We start from the raw sequence: 17,134 nt of genomic DNA on the forward strand, positions 1-17,134 counted from the left end.
CTGCAGGTGCAGGGTCTTTTCCAGGCGTCGGGATCTGGGAGTCAGACAGTCGCGGTCAGGGGGAGCCTTGGGATTCCCTCTGCAGGCGTCGCTGTGGGGGCTCGGGGGGGGGGGGGGGACGACTTTGGTTACTCACAGTCTTGGAGTCGCCGGGGGGGTCCTCCCTGTAGCGTTGTTTCTTCACCAGTCGAGTCGGGGTCGCCGGGTGCAGTGTTGCAAGTCTCACGCTTCTGGCGGGAATTGCAGGGGTCTTTAAAGTTGCTCCTCTGGAAACAAAGTTGCAGTCTTTGTTGAACAAGGCCGCTGTTCTCGGGAGTTTCTTGGTCCTTTTAGAGCAGGGCAGTCCTCTGAGGATTCAGAGGTCGCTGGTCCTGGGGAAAGCGTCGCTGGAGCAGTTTTCTTCCGAAGGGGGGGGGGGGGGGGGGAGAGACAGGCCGGTAGGGCTGGGGCCAAAGCAGTTGGTTCTCTCCGTCTTCTCTGCAGGGTTTTTCAGCTCAGCAGTCCTCTTCTTCTTAGGCTGCAGGAATCTGAGTTCCTAGGTTCAGGGGAGCCCCTAAATACAGAATTTAGGGGTGTGTTTAGGTCAGGGAGGGCAAAAATTGTAATTTTAATCGTATTTATATAGCGCTTACTACCCCTGACGAGGCGTCGAAGCGCTTTTCGATGAGTAGCACGCTACTCCGGTACCCAACAAGAATTAGTGATGGATTAGTATAATTTAATAAGGAGTACAGTTTTAGTATTATTATGAGTTAATTTGAGTTGCGGATATGAGAGTTTGTTAGTTAGATTGACTGGAGTAATGGAGGGGTGGAGGAGGAAAGAAATCCAGAAGTGTTAATTGTGAGTTTATCCTTCATTTACTCAATCCAAAGGCTTGAGATGAATAAAAGGGGGGCGGAGGGGAAAGAGGATGTGGAAGGGTTAGGGAGAGCATAGTAGCAGGGTGAGATGAATGCAGGAGAATTTAGTAGGGTTGTGTGGGAGGTCACAGAGGTAGAGTGAGGTTTGGTGAGTTAGATGTGGGGGTGGAGGGATGAGCTTAGGCAGAGATATTTAGGAGATGAAAGTGGTCGAAGGGATTTGGGATGAGTCCGAGTGAGAATGAAGGATAGTTTGATAGAGACATGACATAAGAGCGATGAGTAGATAAGTGTGATAAAAAGAGAGCAGAAATTCATAGAAACATGCCAGGCACAGAAACAACATATATACACATATATATATATATATATATATATATATATATATATATATATATATATATATATATATATATTTATACACACACACGACTATACACACACATCTGCACATACAATACATAATTAGAATCATGGGTAAAAAACACTTAGTCGTCCATCCATCATCCTGGTAAAAAGGCGGGAACTCCCCCACCTACCTCGAGGGTGGACGGGGCGTGGCCCAGCGGGCGGAGCCCACAGGTGCTCCACAAAGGGAGAAACCCTCCACTCTGTCTCCAGCAGAGGAAGACAGAAACCGCGCGTCCCAGTCAGACACAGACCACGCTCCAGCACATCATCAGCTCACCTCCAGGAAGGATTCCAGATCCCCTCCGCCATGGGATCTCTGAGCGCACAGCCCCGCCCCGCCCCATCCCTGCTAAGCCCAAGAGCCAGGGTGGGCCGTCCTTTCCAGAAGGTGAGCTTCAACCGCGGCATCTGCCGCGTCCACATTGTACACTAGGGTACGTGATGGGCCACGGGGGCAAAACGTCTTCAGCAACCTTGTGTGCCCCCGGCAATGTCATTGCCACTAGTGCGTCCCCGCGGAGATGTCCTCGCGCCCCTGCGCATCAACAACGCACCACGCGAGTCGGCGGCAAACGCAGTGGGGTCGCCTTGGAAAGCTGTCCATCATCCTGGCAAGAGGCGGGAATTCCCCTACCTACTTCGAGGGTGGACGGGGCGTGGCTCAGCGGGCGGAGCTTACAGGTGCTTCATAAAGGGAGAACCTTCTAGTCTGTGTCTCCAGGAGAGGAAGATAGAACCCGCGCGTCACAGTCAGATACAGATTACGCTCCAGTACATCATCAGTTCACCTCCAGGAAGGATTCTGGATCTTTTTCTGCTATGGGATCTCTGAGCGCAGAGCCTTCCTTCATCTTTGCCCAGCCCAAGAGTTACGGTGGCTTGTCCTCTCCAGAAGCTGAGCTTCAACTGCGGCACCTGCTACGTTTATATTTGGAAGTGCTTCTTTTGAGGTTTAGTTTCTGTAAAAATGCGCATCGTCGCCTACCCAACCGGGGTATTTTCTACGAGTATGTCAGTAAGCGTTACCTAGCATGTTTTATACGCCCCGTTTATATTGTACACTAAGGTTACGTGATGGGCCACGGGGTAAATGTCTCCAGCAACCTTGTGTGCCTTTGGCAGTGTGATTGTTACTAGTGCGTCTTTGTGGAGATGTCCTCGTGCTTCTGCGCATCTACAACGCACCACCGGAATCGGCGGTAAACGCAGTGGGGTCGTTTTGGGAAAGCTGTCCATCATCCTGGTAAGAGGCGGGAATTCCTTTACCTACTTCGAGGGTGGACGGGGCGTGGCTCAGCGGGCAGAGCTTACAGGTGCTTCATAAAGGGAGAACCTTCTACTCTGTGCCAATGGCTACTAGCCCTGAGGGTGGCTACACCCTCTTTGTGCCTCCTCCCAAGGGGAGGGGCTCACATTCCTATCCCTATTGGGGGGGGGGGGGGGGGTCCTCCATCTGCAAGATGGAGGATTCCTAAAAGTCTGAGTCACTTCAGCTCAGGTTGCCTTAGGGGCTGTCCTGACTGGTCAGTGACTCTTCCTTGTTTTTCTCATTATCTCCTCCGGCCTTGCCGCCAAAAGTGGGGGCGGGCAACTCCACTAGCTGGAATGCCCTGTGGTGCTGGAACAAAGGGGGTGAGCCTTTGAGGCTCACCGCCAGGTGTTACAGCTCCTGCCTGGGGGAGGTGATAGCATCTCCACCCAGTGCAGGCTTTGTTACTAGCCACAGAGTGACAAAGGCACTCTCCCCATGTGGCCAGCAACATGTCTCGAGTGTGGCAGGCTGCTAAAACCAGTCAGCCTACACAGGTAGTTGGTTAAGGTTTCAGGGGGCACCTCTAAGGTGCCCTCTGGGGTGTATTTTACAATAAAATGTACACTGGCATCAGTGTGCATTTATTGTGCTGAGAAGTTTGATACCAAACTTCCCAGTTTTCAGTGTAGCCATTATGGTGCTGTGGAGTTCGTGTTTGACAGACTCCCAGACCATATACTCTTATGGCTACCCTGCACTTACAATGTCTAAGGTTTGGCTTAGACACTGTAGGGGCACAGTGCTCATGCACTGGTGCCCTCACCTATGCTATAGTGCACCCTGCCTTAGGGCTGTAAGGCCTGCTAGAGGGGTGACTTATCTATACTGCATAGGCAGTGTGAGGTTGGCATGGCACCCTGAGGGGAGTGCCATGTCGACTTACTCGTTTTGTCCTCACCAGCACACACAAGCTGGCAAGCAGTGTGTCTGTGCTGAGTGAGGGGTCCCCAGGGTGCCATAAGATATGCTGCAGCCCTTAGAGACCTTCCCTGGCATCAGGGCCCTTGGTACCAGGGGTGCCAGTTACAAGGGACTTACCTGGATGCCAGGGTGTGCCAATTGTGTGAAACAAAAGTACAGGTTAGGGAAAGAACACTGGTGCTGGGGCCTGGTTAGCAGGCCTTAGCACACTTTCAATTCAAAACATAGCATCAGCAAAGGCAAAAAGTCAGGGGGTAACCAGGCCAAGGAGGCATTTCCTTACAATTTAGCAGTGTCTTAGGAATAGCTTCTCTAAGAAAACCTCTTTCAGGGAAAGAAATCACTGTTGCAGAGGCAACAGTGTCACACACAGAAACTTCTGGCCATTTTGAGTGTAAATCCAACAGAACAATTGCAAACTTAGAAACTCTCTTGGAATCTATAACGGGACCTAGAATGTGGATACCCAAATCTTCAAATGGATTGATCGGATTTTGCCTGTAACTCAAAAAAAGGAGAGAACAGAAACAGATTTACCGCCTTCTGCACACATGACTTCACAAACCTTTCAATCTCAGTATCAATGCCCTGCCACCAGTCAAGGTTTTTGCACATAGTTTGGATTTGACAATACCCATGTCCTCATGCATGATACCCAACATCTTCAAACTGAGACTCACAGGCGGTGCAATTTTGTTGCCCTTAAAGACAAAAACATAATCATTTATAGATGACTCATCCCTTAGTTCCGAAAAAAAAGGCTTGTATCCATCCGAATTTTTTTTCTTGTGGGCAACCATCAATGTACTTCTTTACAGTACTTAAGGTACCATCCTCATTAGCCAATTTCCAACCTTCACTCCCAACAGCGTCATTACACCCAGAGACTGAAGCAACTCTATACTCATCGGATTCATTTCTAGCGTACTCATTCAACATTACTATTTTTATGCCCAGGCAAAATTTCCACATCAAAAACCTAATCAAGATGACGCAAAGTTAGCGTTGCCATAAAGGGTGCTGCTTTCATCGCACCATATGTACTTAATACCTTTAAGAAAGGTTTGTGATCTGTACTCAACGTGAACATCCCTCCCCATAAAACAGCCTGAACTTCTCCACGGACCAGACAGTTGCCAACATCTCTTAATTACTGAAACATTTTTCCTTCAGCCGTGAGGCAAACAATATAGTGCATTTGGACTCATCTTCTAAAGTTTGCATTAATACCGCATCTAGGCCGTTGCCACTTGCATCTAATAAAACATAAAGAACAACATTGGCAGAGACCAGGATGCAACAATAAATCGTACTAATCAGCAATGGAACAAAACGGTCACAATTTAACACCCTCACAATGGGCATTATCAAGACACCTACACTGCATGATGAGAACAATGAAGATGATTTTCTCACCATCATGGGGTGAATCAATAGAAAAACATTCAGCTCTGCTCAAAAGAATCAGTGCCTCCCAAAGAGACAGTCTGAATCTCTTTAGAGCTCCAGCTAAATTTCATGAGGTAAAACGTGAACCTTGAACTAGTGCCCATTTAACCACATCGAAAATCAAGACAGCAGTCATTATCTTTCTACATGCGAGAACCAGAACAGTATCCTAGGGGACCAGTATGCAAGAGCTACATAAATACACAGTAACAATCCATATGTTAGAGAATATATCAAGTCACTGACAGGGACCTCATCTTTTTCAACCTATTTGTAGCATCAATACACTTCAAACTCTCCACAGCATCGTTGTTCCAAACATAGGCTTCAACACGCGCAAAGTAGTTCACACACCACTCTAAGAATTGGAAACAGAAGTGAGCACATCCAAGATAGCTGTGGGGCACCCCAAGCATCTACCGAATCACTGTTGATCTTCAAATCCCATAAGAATTAGAGTGTACTCCCAGCTGGCAAGGTAACAAGGACTTATCAATACTCAGATGATGGACAAAGCCCAAAAAAGGTTTTATCAGGAAGCAACATCGACAGTCAAGACCTGCTGTCCATTCAGCTCTGCAGTTTGTAGACTTACATTTACCAACGACATCAAGGGATTTTTAAAAAAGGCAGGCCCAGGCACCAATAAAAGTGATGGGCGTGGTAAATCCCACAGAATAGATTACAACATGTCAAGAAGAGCAGCGCTGCTATGCTCGAAGAAAAAGAAGAAGGAAGAGGAGGAGGAGGAGAAGCTTTCTTGATGTTTACCTTTGCGCTTTCCTTACAGTTTAGGGCACTGTGAATTACTCCAATTTCATGGGATGTGTCAAGTTATTGACTTGTCAATGGGCCTTTATAACAGATTTCACTATTCTCGTTCATTGCCTTTCCCTTCACCTGCTCCATATGCATATGTAGACGTATTAGTGTGTAATGGAAGGTACTCTGTCACTCTAAAGCCCAGAACGTGACAACATTATAAAATCATGCAAGCTGAAGCACTCCGTAAGTTCACAGAAGCAAAGGCATTACTGCGAAAAATGGGATTACAATACGGAATGCTATTCCCTGCGTGGCTGCGGGTGGACATGAATAGCAAACAACGCATCTTAAAACACTAGCAGACACCCTTGAGTTCTGTAAATAAAAACTGTTGAAGACCTAATGTGCCTACAAGGACCACATAAGACCGAACGTACAAGTTACTTACCTTCGGTAACAAGGTATCTGGTAGAGACATATTCTAGTTGCAGATTCCTTACCTTAGAATTTGCCGCAGGCGTCGGACTGGATCCAGAGATTTTTCTTTGAGCAATAAATACCCTTGCACGTCGGTAGGTGGCATCGGTCGACTCCACGGGCATCGTTGGCATCATAGTCACCATGATGACTTCAGGAGTAGTATAGACGCCGCCTCAACGCAGTGACGTCAGTTGCTTTTCAATTTGCTTTGGATCCTCATAGTGAATTCACATCAGCTAAAAGGTGGAGCGAGGTCATATCTCAAACCAACCCCCTCAGATCAGAAAAGCTTAAGGTAGAGACCCTTCATCTACTCCCAAGACACAAAAGGAGAAGATCATAACCAGCACCTCCATTCCTCTAGAGGCATCAATTTACCTCAGGAAGGGGGCCTTGTAACACTCTTAGTCATCAGAAAACCCTACGTATAAACTTCTGGAGTTATCTGCCACTTTGCCCAGTGTGCCCAAAATCTGTCCCTTTTCTTTAATGAAAAACCCTGTTCTAGTTGGCACAAGTTTGTAACTGAGCTCTTCCATTCTTGTACGGTTGGGGCCAAGGAGGAGATCCATTTTAAACAAATCTCACGGCGCACCAAGAGAATTAAGACAAATAACGTGGTTTTTTTTTTTATTTTATTTTTTTAAAGGCATTACCTTAGGAGTCAGTTCTCCTTCGCCTGCTACTCCAAATATTATCAATAGCAGGTTTACCTCAACCCCCACACTTATCACCTGCTTGATTTCCTTACACACATCTTGCCAGAACCGACATCACTGGACACTGGCAAAACATATGAATGTCATCTGCTCTTTCCTCACCGCAACAAGGGCAAATCTTCTTACTCCTCCCAAGAGCAGTCAGCTTCTTTGGCGTCCAATAAACCATTTGCAAGGTGAAGAGATTATGTTTCTTTAAATATGCAGATTTCACCACATCCCATAACATCGTCATGGATGCTTGCCAAAGAGTGGTAACATCCAGTGGCAGAAAATCCGTTCCCAACTTCTTCTCAGGGAAAGGGGGAGATTTCTTTCATGCTTCTAGGAACATCCAATACCACCAAGCGACCTCCTTGAAAAGGGTATGTCTTTGTGACAGTCTCTTCTCCCACACGTTCTCCTCTTGCCCACCCACTTCCTTTGGTAACATACTAGCCCAACTTGCCAGTTGATAATACTTAAATGTTGAGAAGACGCCTCCTAGTCTATCACTAAGTACTGGCCAGGGTAGCAAACCATTGTTCTCCAGGTACTGGCCCCACTTCTCCAACCCACTCTTCTTTAAGGGGATAGATAGCTTGTCCTGCAAAAATTCCGGAGTACCTAGTGAACACTAGATTGGTGTCAATTTACTGTAATAAGATATTCCTGTTAATTTTTGAACATGGAACCATACTTTACATGCCGCCCCCAAACACTTCAACCTTATCTTCTTGAACTTCGGGTGGCCAAATTTAAACAAAGCACTCCCCTGCTTCCAGAAGCTAACTGGTCAGAGCCCTAAACATTGTGCTAAAAGACTTGCATTCAGTAAACTTCTCACATTTTTGACCTGAAAAGCTAAATAGTACTTGTAGAAACCAGGACTCGCTAATCCTCTATTTCTCTTACATAATTTTTTTCAAGCAATGCGAGCCCCTTTTGATGACCACACAAATGAGGTTAATTCTCCTTGTAACTTTTGAAACCAGGCCTGTTTAAAGACATCAGTTTCTTTTAACTACTCTCCACACCAAGGCGCAGAGCTGCTAAGATCACTGAGATTGGTGCGCCAGTGCTAAGGACCTAAAGTGGGAATCCCTGTCCCTAGAAATCAGTTTGCAAGCGGGCGGATGGGTGGGTCGGTAAGGAATCTGCAACTGGAATATTTTGCTACCAGATATTTTGTTGCCAAAGGTAAGTAACTTGTACATCTGACAGAGACTTCTAGTTGCAAATTCTTTCCCTTAGAATAAATACCCAAGCAATGCCATCCTCGGAGGTGGGCTGCGAACCAAGATCATACTAGAAAGTTCTGCAGGACTAACCAACCAAAGTAGCCGCCCTGACGGACCAGACTGTCAAGGCAGTGGTGTTTAGCAAGCGTGTGCAGTGACACCAACGTAGCTGCCTGGCCGATATCCAGGACATGAACTCCACATGCTAACGCAGAAGAAGCAGCAGTCACTATGGTGGAATGAGCGCTCAAGCATCAGGGGGTTGCTTCTTGGCCAGAGTGTAGCACATCTTGATGCAAAGAAGTACCTATCGAGAAATGATAAGTTTTTGCACTGCCTTCCCTTTCTTTCTTCGGAAATCTTTAGTGCAATTAAGCTAGAACAGCAACTTGGCCCAGTCATTCCTGGTCTTCTTGAGAACTCTAGGCAGAAGTGGTATAGGTTGAAAGGAGACCAGTTACACTAAAGACAAAAAGCGTCTCCAAGCGAGTGCTGCCTTAGAAACTCCAACGTGCAAAACAGCTGACACTGCACATTCTCGGTGGAGGCGAACAGATCTAACGAAGGCTCTCTCCACTGCTGAAAGAGACTGTGCCCCACCTCTGGCTGGAGATGCCATTTGTGATCGGCTGTGCATCAACAGCTGAGTTCATACGCTCTGGCGTTGAGAGAACCCGCCAGCTGTTGAACCACCAGGGTAACACCCATATGTTCCAGCCATGCCCAGAGACATAATGCCTCCTGACAGAGGGTCCAGGACCCGACTCTGCCCTGTTTGTTGCAGTACCACATGGCAGTAGTATTGTCCGTGAAAACCTGCACTACCTTCCCTTTGAGAGGGGGAAGAAATGTTTTCAACGCAACCCTGATCGCCCGGAGTTACAGAAGATTGATATTGAGCCCAGGCTCCGCCGGAGACCAGAGGCCTCGGATCTTCGCCTCTCCCATGTGGCCGCCCCAAACCAAGAGCGAAACATCTGTCGCTAAAGATAGGTCTGGTTGGGGAAGGGATCTGCTATCGAACAAATACGGATTTGAAAGCCACCACTGCAGGTCTTTCACAGTCCCTTCTGTGATCTGGAACACGTCAGAGATAAGTCCCAGTGCCGAGCCCGCATATGCCATCTGGCATGAGTCACTAGCAGGATGCAGGAGGCCATGAGGCCCAGCAGCCTCAGAGTCCGTCTCACCGAAACCCAGGACAGAGGCTGAAAGATCGGAATCATAGCCTGACTATCTTGGACTCGCTTTTCGGGAGGATAAGCCTGAAACTGAAGTGTGTCCAGAACATCTCAGATGAAAGGGAGCGTCAGAGTGAATCAGGTGTTACTTCGGCACGTTTAAGGTGAACCCCAGCATGTGCAGGAGGCTCGCTGTAGTCTGAAGTTGGGAGATGACTTTCTGGGGCAAGTCAGTCTTCAACAGCCAGTCGTCGAGGCAGGGGAAGACAGACCCGTAACCTGCGCAGGTGAGCTACAACCACCGCCACTTTCGTGAACAGCCGAGGGTCACTGGTAAGGCCGAAGGGAAGCACGGTAAACTGAATCATAGGTAACGTCTGTGGGCAGGCAGGATGGGGATGTGGTAATAAGCGTCCTGCAAGTCCAACTCTACTATCCAGTCTCCTGAGTCTAGGGAAGACAGAACCTGAGCCAGTGTGAGCATTTTGAATTTCTCCTTCTTGAGGAAGTAGTTGAGGTACCGAAGGTCTAGGACAAGACATAAGCCCTTGTCCTTTTTCGGCACCAGAAAGTAGCGGGAATAACAGCCACGACCTACTTCTGGCACAGGGACCTTCTCTACAGTTCCCTTGGCCAAGAGAGCCGCGACTTCCTGGCGGAGAAGTGCCAAATAATCTTCCGGGAGATGGCTGAGTGATGGAGGCATGGCCAGTGGGGCAGATTCAAAAGGGAGGGAAATAGCCCTTTCGATCAATCTGCAAAACCCACCTGTCCATAGTGATGGATTTCCAGCGGGGCAGGTGATGGCGTATCCTGCCGCCAACTGGATCGGAATAAGGGGACAGACCTTGAGGGTTTGGAGGCTTCAGAGGTGGAGGGGGTAGACCTCTGGTTCCCTGTCCCGCATGGGATTCCGCATCCCCGGCCACGCAGTGGCTGAACAGCATGGGTGGCACGGTGGGGGACACAACAAGGAGCCACTTCCGTGGCCACGAAAGTGGCGAAAAGCAGACTGCTGAGGGCGACAGGCAGCAGAAAGACCAAGGGACCGAGCCGTAGGCCAGGAATCCTTGAATCTCTCCATTCACTCTCCGCTTTGTCTCCAGAAGAGATTGGAGCCATCAAAGGGCATGTCCACGAGAGACTGTTGGACATCGCCCAAAAAAAAAAAAAAAACACACACACCAGAAGTACGCAACCAGGCATGGCATCTCAAGGCCACCGTCATAGCAACCGATCCGCCCGGAGAGTCCGTCGTGTCCAGCCCACATCGGATCGTGAACTTCGTCGCATCTCTCCCATCGATGACAGCTTGGGAGACGATAGCACAGCCCTTCTCCGGTATCTGCGGCAGAACTTGCGCAACCATATTCCACAAAGAGTGGGTATAGCAGCCCAAAAGGCATGCGGTGTTCACAGACACCAGCGCCAAGACTGAAGAAAGTAAACAACCTCTTCCCAAATTGTTCCAGCCTTTTTGATTCCCTAACCGGGGGTGCGAAAGGGAATGCCCCTGAGGAAGAGGAAGACTGGATGACAAGACTCAGGTGTAGGGACAGGAATTTAGGGTCATTCGGGGTGGGCCAGTAGCGGCATGCGATAATCCTAGGAGCCTGTGCTGTGTTTGGACCAACTACCCAAAAGGACATCAGTGAGGGCTTCATTGAATGGCAAAAGGGGCTCAGAAGTGGAAGCCCACGGTTGAAGCATCTTGGTCAGGAGGATGTACCTGACATCTATTGTAGTTAAGCTCAAGCCCAAGGACCTTAGACGCCGTACTGACCACCATAGAATAAGTCACTCCTTCCGCCGTAGCCACAGTAGGAGGAGACAGCAATTCTTCCAATTCCTGTGCCCAGTCCAAAGATGGGTCATTCTAGTATTCATAAGGGTCCAGGGAACCCTCAAATCCTTCCCTGAATTCGTACCCATGGGTCAAAAAGCCCAAATCCAACCTAGAGTGATTAGGTCCAATCGAAGACAGAGGCGGCGGCCAATGCCGCTCAGACTATCATCAGGGATATGGATCGGGTCAACGTCGATAGAGAGCACTACCGACATCGGGTGCGTCAGCAATCGAACAGACACCAATGAAGCTCTCAGTGGTGCAACCAGCGTAGGTGCGGGACCTCCGTGGACGGAGCCGAAGCCGATGGCGCGGAAACCGAAGGCCCCTCAACCAAAAATGAGGCACATGGCCCTCAAAGAACTCCAAGTTGGACGGGGTAGGTCTGGCTCCTGGAAGCTCGGAGCGGACCCAGAAGTACGCTCCAAAGACAGAAGCCTTAAGCGTTGATGTTCTTCCTGCGTCGCATCAGCCGAGCGACTGGGCGAAGCCAAAGTGTGATGGGACCGCTTCGACATCTTTTTCTTACATATACCCAAAGATTTGGAGTAAGACTAGTGGTGGTGGCTCTGCGAACTGTCTTGGGACCTTCATCTCGAGACAGACCGGGACCTACGCGAAGTCGAGCGTCAGGCCGCCATGAGCTTGAGAGAACGTGCTCTCAAGGCCTTCGGGTGCATGGCCCAGCAGGCGGAGCACACCTTTGGGTTGTGTTCACGCTCCAGGCACCACAAACAAATCTGATGTGGCTCGGTCACGGACATCATGAGGGGACATCCTCAACACACCAAAAAAACACCTCAACAAAAGGGTCGAAATCAGTCAAAAAGTGACCAGGGTACCGCTCTCCGGATCAGCGCATGGCGTGGAAAGAAAAGAACTGACGTCACTGCACTGAGGCGGTGTCTATGTACAACTCCCGACGTTATCACGACGACTACGATGCCAACGACACCCAGAGTTGACTGATGCCACCTACTGATGCGCAAAGTATTGCTCTAAGAAAAATCTCCGGATCCAGTCTGACGCCTGGGGGAAATTCTAAGGTAAGGAATCTGCAACTAGAAGTCTCTATCAGATACCACCAAACTCTCAAGATTCACATAGCATGGACCTCTTCCCGGCAGAGTGATGAATGGACACCACCATGCGCACTGCCTGCATGATGACCACTACTCTATACATTACAGCTGCTAAACGGAGTTATTCTTTTGTTTGCTAACACAGCAAACAATGTTATAAGGCTCATATATAATACTGCTATAATGCGTATCCTTAAGATGTGAGGAGATGCTTGCCATGGCGTTGTCACCCTCCATGGCAGATGCCACACGTTGTTCATGGGAATTTGAGTTTTGCTCGTTAAGTAATTGGGGTTTCACCTGCCAACTTATTTCAAGGTGTGTGTGGGGGAAAATCAGGAACTTGCACACAGATACACAATGTCAATCACATCGTTTTGTTAGTTTTGCACAGACTTTCTCTATTTGTATTGCATCCCCTCCACAAGCACATTTAAGCTGGTTCACCAAAGACCTAGCAGGCAGTTCGCCCTAGATCAGGGCTCGAAATATCTACTCCACTCCTCCCTGTGGCAAGTTTTATTTTATAAGGTCGAGATATTTTTATATTTCACTTGACCCTTCTGGCAGGTGGACAAAGAACAGGTGTTCTGTTCAGTCAGTTAGAATTAAGATGCCTTTAAATCTTATTCTTGTCACATTTGCTCTGTGTTCAGAGACAGAGGTCAAAAGTCAGTTTGTATTCTTGCAATGCAAATACTTTTCCTTCTGACTGCAGAGTTCCGGGATTTTAAAAGGTGAATTGTCTGACCTATGTGAAGTGAAAGGCTTTTGGTAGAATGTTTTTCCTAACACACAAGGTTTATATAACTAAGTCACATTACAAACATTCCAAAATATATTTCAGAAGCTGTGAAAGACCACTTTTGTACTATGTGATGAAAAACAAAAATTGTAATAGGATGAAAAAAAAAAAAAGTCAGAACACTTTACTTGGTAATATGCAAATGATAAAATGTTTTCTGAAAACCAGTTTTCACACATTATATAGCTTGACATAAACCTGCAAATTAGAGGGAAGATTTTTTGGACATTTCTTGGAAATGTACTGTCTGTAAATGACAGTGCACTACCACATCATGCTTTAGTAATATATTTATTAAAAGTAAGTGTTTGAACAAACTGAGAAACTTCTGGCCTGATGGCAAATCTATTAGTAAACTAAGAGGCAAGTCATGCATGGATCATGTGCACTCTATATGTGGTCCAGATTTATTATACAGGAAGCAAACTTTTAGTATATTTAATCAAACAAAAGAATTTTCTTTTTTTTATTTTTTTTTTATTTATTTTTTTTAACAGCAGAAATGCCGAACTCAATTATTTTAAGGTGCGCTCATTTGTGAGAATGAAGAAGGTGACTGTAAAATACAATATTTGCCTCAGATCACACAATTTGAGACCTTTTTCCGGATCAAGTACATTAGTTAGATCAAGTAGTTTGTTCAAGCTATTAGACCTGCAGGTCTAATAACATTTTTATGATTTTTCGAGGCCTGTAAACGCCACTTCTATTTCATGGAACACTCCTGGGCTAAATAACCTCCACCAGGCTAAACAAGTGCTACGGTAACTCAGACATGAGGCAAACATCATTTTTATAGGAGACACACCTCCCCTCCACAACCTGCACTCAAGTCTGCGGCCAGTTCGGGCCCACACAGGTTTTACTCCAGATATTAATTCCTATGACCGAGGGGTCTGCATGTTAGTGCAAAGAAATCTACTGTTTCACCTCCACACAACCTACAAAGACCAACAGGGTAGATATGTACTGGTGGTGGGCTCACTGTAAGGCCACGGCATACTATTGGTAAAGTTTATAAACCAAAACACAGAATTCACCATCTCTTGCTATCCCACATTGAACAAATGACAACAGATCACATTGTTATAGGTGGTGCCTTTAAAATGACTGCTGACATGCGATTGGACACGCTGGCTCAAAGCCCCACCATGAAAGCCTGTTTGTTGCATGTCCTGGAGAATACCTGTGAGACTTATGGATTGCGCAGCCCGTGGAACTTGCGACAACCACACGCCACCACTTATATTTTTTACGCTGCTCCACTCAACACGTGGACCCATATAGATTACTGGCTAGTATCCACAGTGATATCATTGTAGGTTAATTCCATTAGATATATACTGCACGTCCATGAACCATGTACACAAACTAGTTCACAACAAATTTATGTGAGACACACGGACCATTTTGTGTTGCAGCTGCTCCAACACCCTCTGAGGGCTCAAGTCACCTCATGCCCCTTAGAACCAAAAGACTTCCAACCCCTCAGCCTGCTCATCAAGGACAACGAAGGAGGCAAAGTAGTGTCCTGCTTGTACAACACGCATATTTGGATCTCTTCCCTAGCCAAGATATTAAGCGGTGCACTGCCAGCGAGTTAGACGTAGGACACACAATCACTGACAAAATGTAACAGCCTGCTGCACACAAACACGCTTGGTCTCCATGAACCACTGACACAAACTAGTTCACTATAAATTTCTGAGACGCGTGTATGTTACTCCGGCAGACATGGCCAAAATAGACTCTGCACAACCATCACACTGTCCCAAATGTTCTGCACCCCAGGCCGACTTTGCCCACATTAATTGGACATATCCCAGAATAGCACAATACTGTAGAGATGTCTTCACTCATCTATCATTGATAATGACAATGCACTAGATCGACACCCACTACTGGCACTCCTAGTCCATGTGGCCTGTTGAAGAAAATTATTATTATATATATATATATATATATACACTGACACACACACACATATATATATATATATATATATATATATATATATATATACACACACTGACACACACACACACTTATACCTATCCACATGTATGTCCCTATAGATATGATATTTTTGTTCCAAGTCACTCCTCCAATATCTGAATCTGGGGTTTTGCTGTGACTGCACGTATTATTAACATATATAACTGCCTGACTTATATGCTTCAGGGCAGAAATTGCTTGCAAGACGTAATACTGGGATGGGCTTCTGCCTTGGCATGTCTATAAACCTTGGTATCTCAAGAAACGTTTAATCTGTGGCAGAGCCTTGCCTGGTGTTTGTGTTTTCCGTGCGTCACTCTGAGGAGGGCTGGTAAAGCAGTTTCCCCTAACATGGCCGATGTCTTCAAGTCTGTCAGACAATACACAGCGATTGCATAACTGCAAAATCTCACGACACTGGTGCAGTAAAACCTAACCAACAAAAGGAGCGTAGATTTGCAGCCTATTTTATTATAACACCACTAGCGAAAGTGTAGGCAGAGCTTCAACTTACCCAGTCATGCCCCAAGAACGTTTGGCAACCTCTCCAAGACCATCGGGCCTCCAATAACCCTGCCTCACAATTATGCACAGACTGATCTACAGTCTATAAGCACTCTAATACAAGTATGTCCCTGGAGACGTTTTATGCCCACTCTACTGCATTTTGAAGGGATATACCATTTTGAACGACGTAATACTGGTTTTGTAATAAACTGCACCATCTTTCAGCAACTAATATGCAGATTGTGCCGGTTTACTTTGTTTTACATATAAAATACAAATAGAGTTAAAAAAAAAAAAAATCATGCAAGCTAGACGATCGGTATCTATAACCCCATTTTCATTAGATTTGTCAAGCTCTCTTTCTCTTGCATTCTGAGAAAAAAAAAATCTTAAGCAACTGCTTGCAATAGCCACACACACAATTACATGAAGAACTACCAAACGTCATTTAAAGGTAAGTATCCTGGCACACCACAATGTATCTCATCTCTTGTGCAACACCCCGTAGGTTTTCAGCTAGGTTTCTGCTTTAAAAATATCCTTGTAAGTTCTATTGACAGCAGTTGGTACTTTAACCCTGGAAACAAAAAATGCCCGAAATATAATTATGTGTTAACGATTTCACTGACAATGAGTGCCGACACTGGGCCTCATTCATTCCCTCACACCAATGCCAAACACGGAGGTATCCCAGGTGAGGCCAGGCCACACCCCCAATAGACTCCACCTCCCCCAAGAAGGGCATACCCTTTACTGCAGGCCCTGAACCTCGGTAGATCGACTTTCTCTGACCCCTCTTTTTTCCTGAAGGATTACCTGCACATCCTCATTCCGCAGTTCGTCGATGAGAACGGCGATAGGGTAAAGCGAATCGTCTCCGTCGGCACCAGCCATCCTGAGCCCAAACGAACAGCACCACTTCCGGCCGCACAGAGGAAGACGCGGGGTCTCCGAGAGGAAGCGGCAGACGGAGCAGGGGCGGGAACTAGTCTGCTGCCAGGGGCTTCCTCTTATGGGCGTAGACGTAGAACTAAAAGTACTGCCCTGATTTGAGAGTCACCGACAGCGGCCATGTTGGAAGTGAGCTGTTTGGGCTTTGGACCCGGGCAGCATTCTAAACAGTATACGTTACTAGTCTACTGGAGAAAACATTATCTTTGTTTCTAAACCTTTTCGACACCTTACAATATTTACAATTAGGGGCATAAGTGAAGTAGTTTGATTATGAACAGTTTATTCTTTTTATTTTAATCCCATTAACGCATTATCTTGTGTTTATTTATTACAGTATTTTTTATTTTGTTTTTTTTACAGCCGTTCAATTACTATTTGCGTTTTCTTTTTGCCACTGCTTCTGCCAATTGTGCAATTCTAATATGAGCGACCTATCTCGCACATCATAATAAAGGCTGTTACGAGAGGCGCGGCTTAAATACCCTTTTCAGTTATTCCAGATGCTCTGCTAAAATGTGATTAAAACGGTAATAAAACGAGAACAAATCTACTCTTCGCTACGCTAAAGGGTATAGTGTTGTGAAATGTTTTGACAATTTTAGTAGACGTATATTTTATGAAACA

At 46.5% G+C, this 17,134-nt stretch overlaps 1 protein-coding gene across 1 annotated transcript in view; it reads right to left on the reverse strand.

Annotated features, from left to right (window-relative positions):
• Positions 1-16,543, reverse strand: part of PPP2R1B (protein phosphatase 2 scaffold subunit Abeta) — a 132,720-nt gene extending 116,177 nt beyond the window's left edge. Inside the window, exon 1 of the mRNA XM_069225003.1 lies at positions 16,373-16,543. Within this exon, the coding sequence (XP_069081104.1) occupies positions 16,373-16,450 (78 nt within the window). The 5' untranslated portion in view covers positions 16,451-16,543. The remainder of the gene's footprint in view (positions 1-16,372) is intronic.
• Between the last annotated feature and the right edge of the window lie 591 nt (positions 16,544-17,134).

Source organism: Pleurodeles waltl, chromosome 3_1 (assembly GCF_031143425.1).
Source record: "Pleurodeles waltl isolate 20211129_DDA chromosome 3_1, aPleWal1.hap1.20221129, whole genome shotgun sequence".
Lineage (NCBI taxonomy): Eukaryota > Metazoa > Chordata > Amphibia > Caudata > Salamandridae > Pleurodeles > Pleurodeles waltl.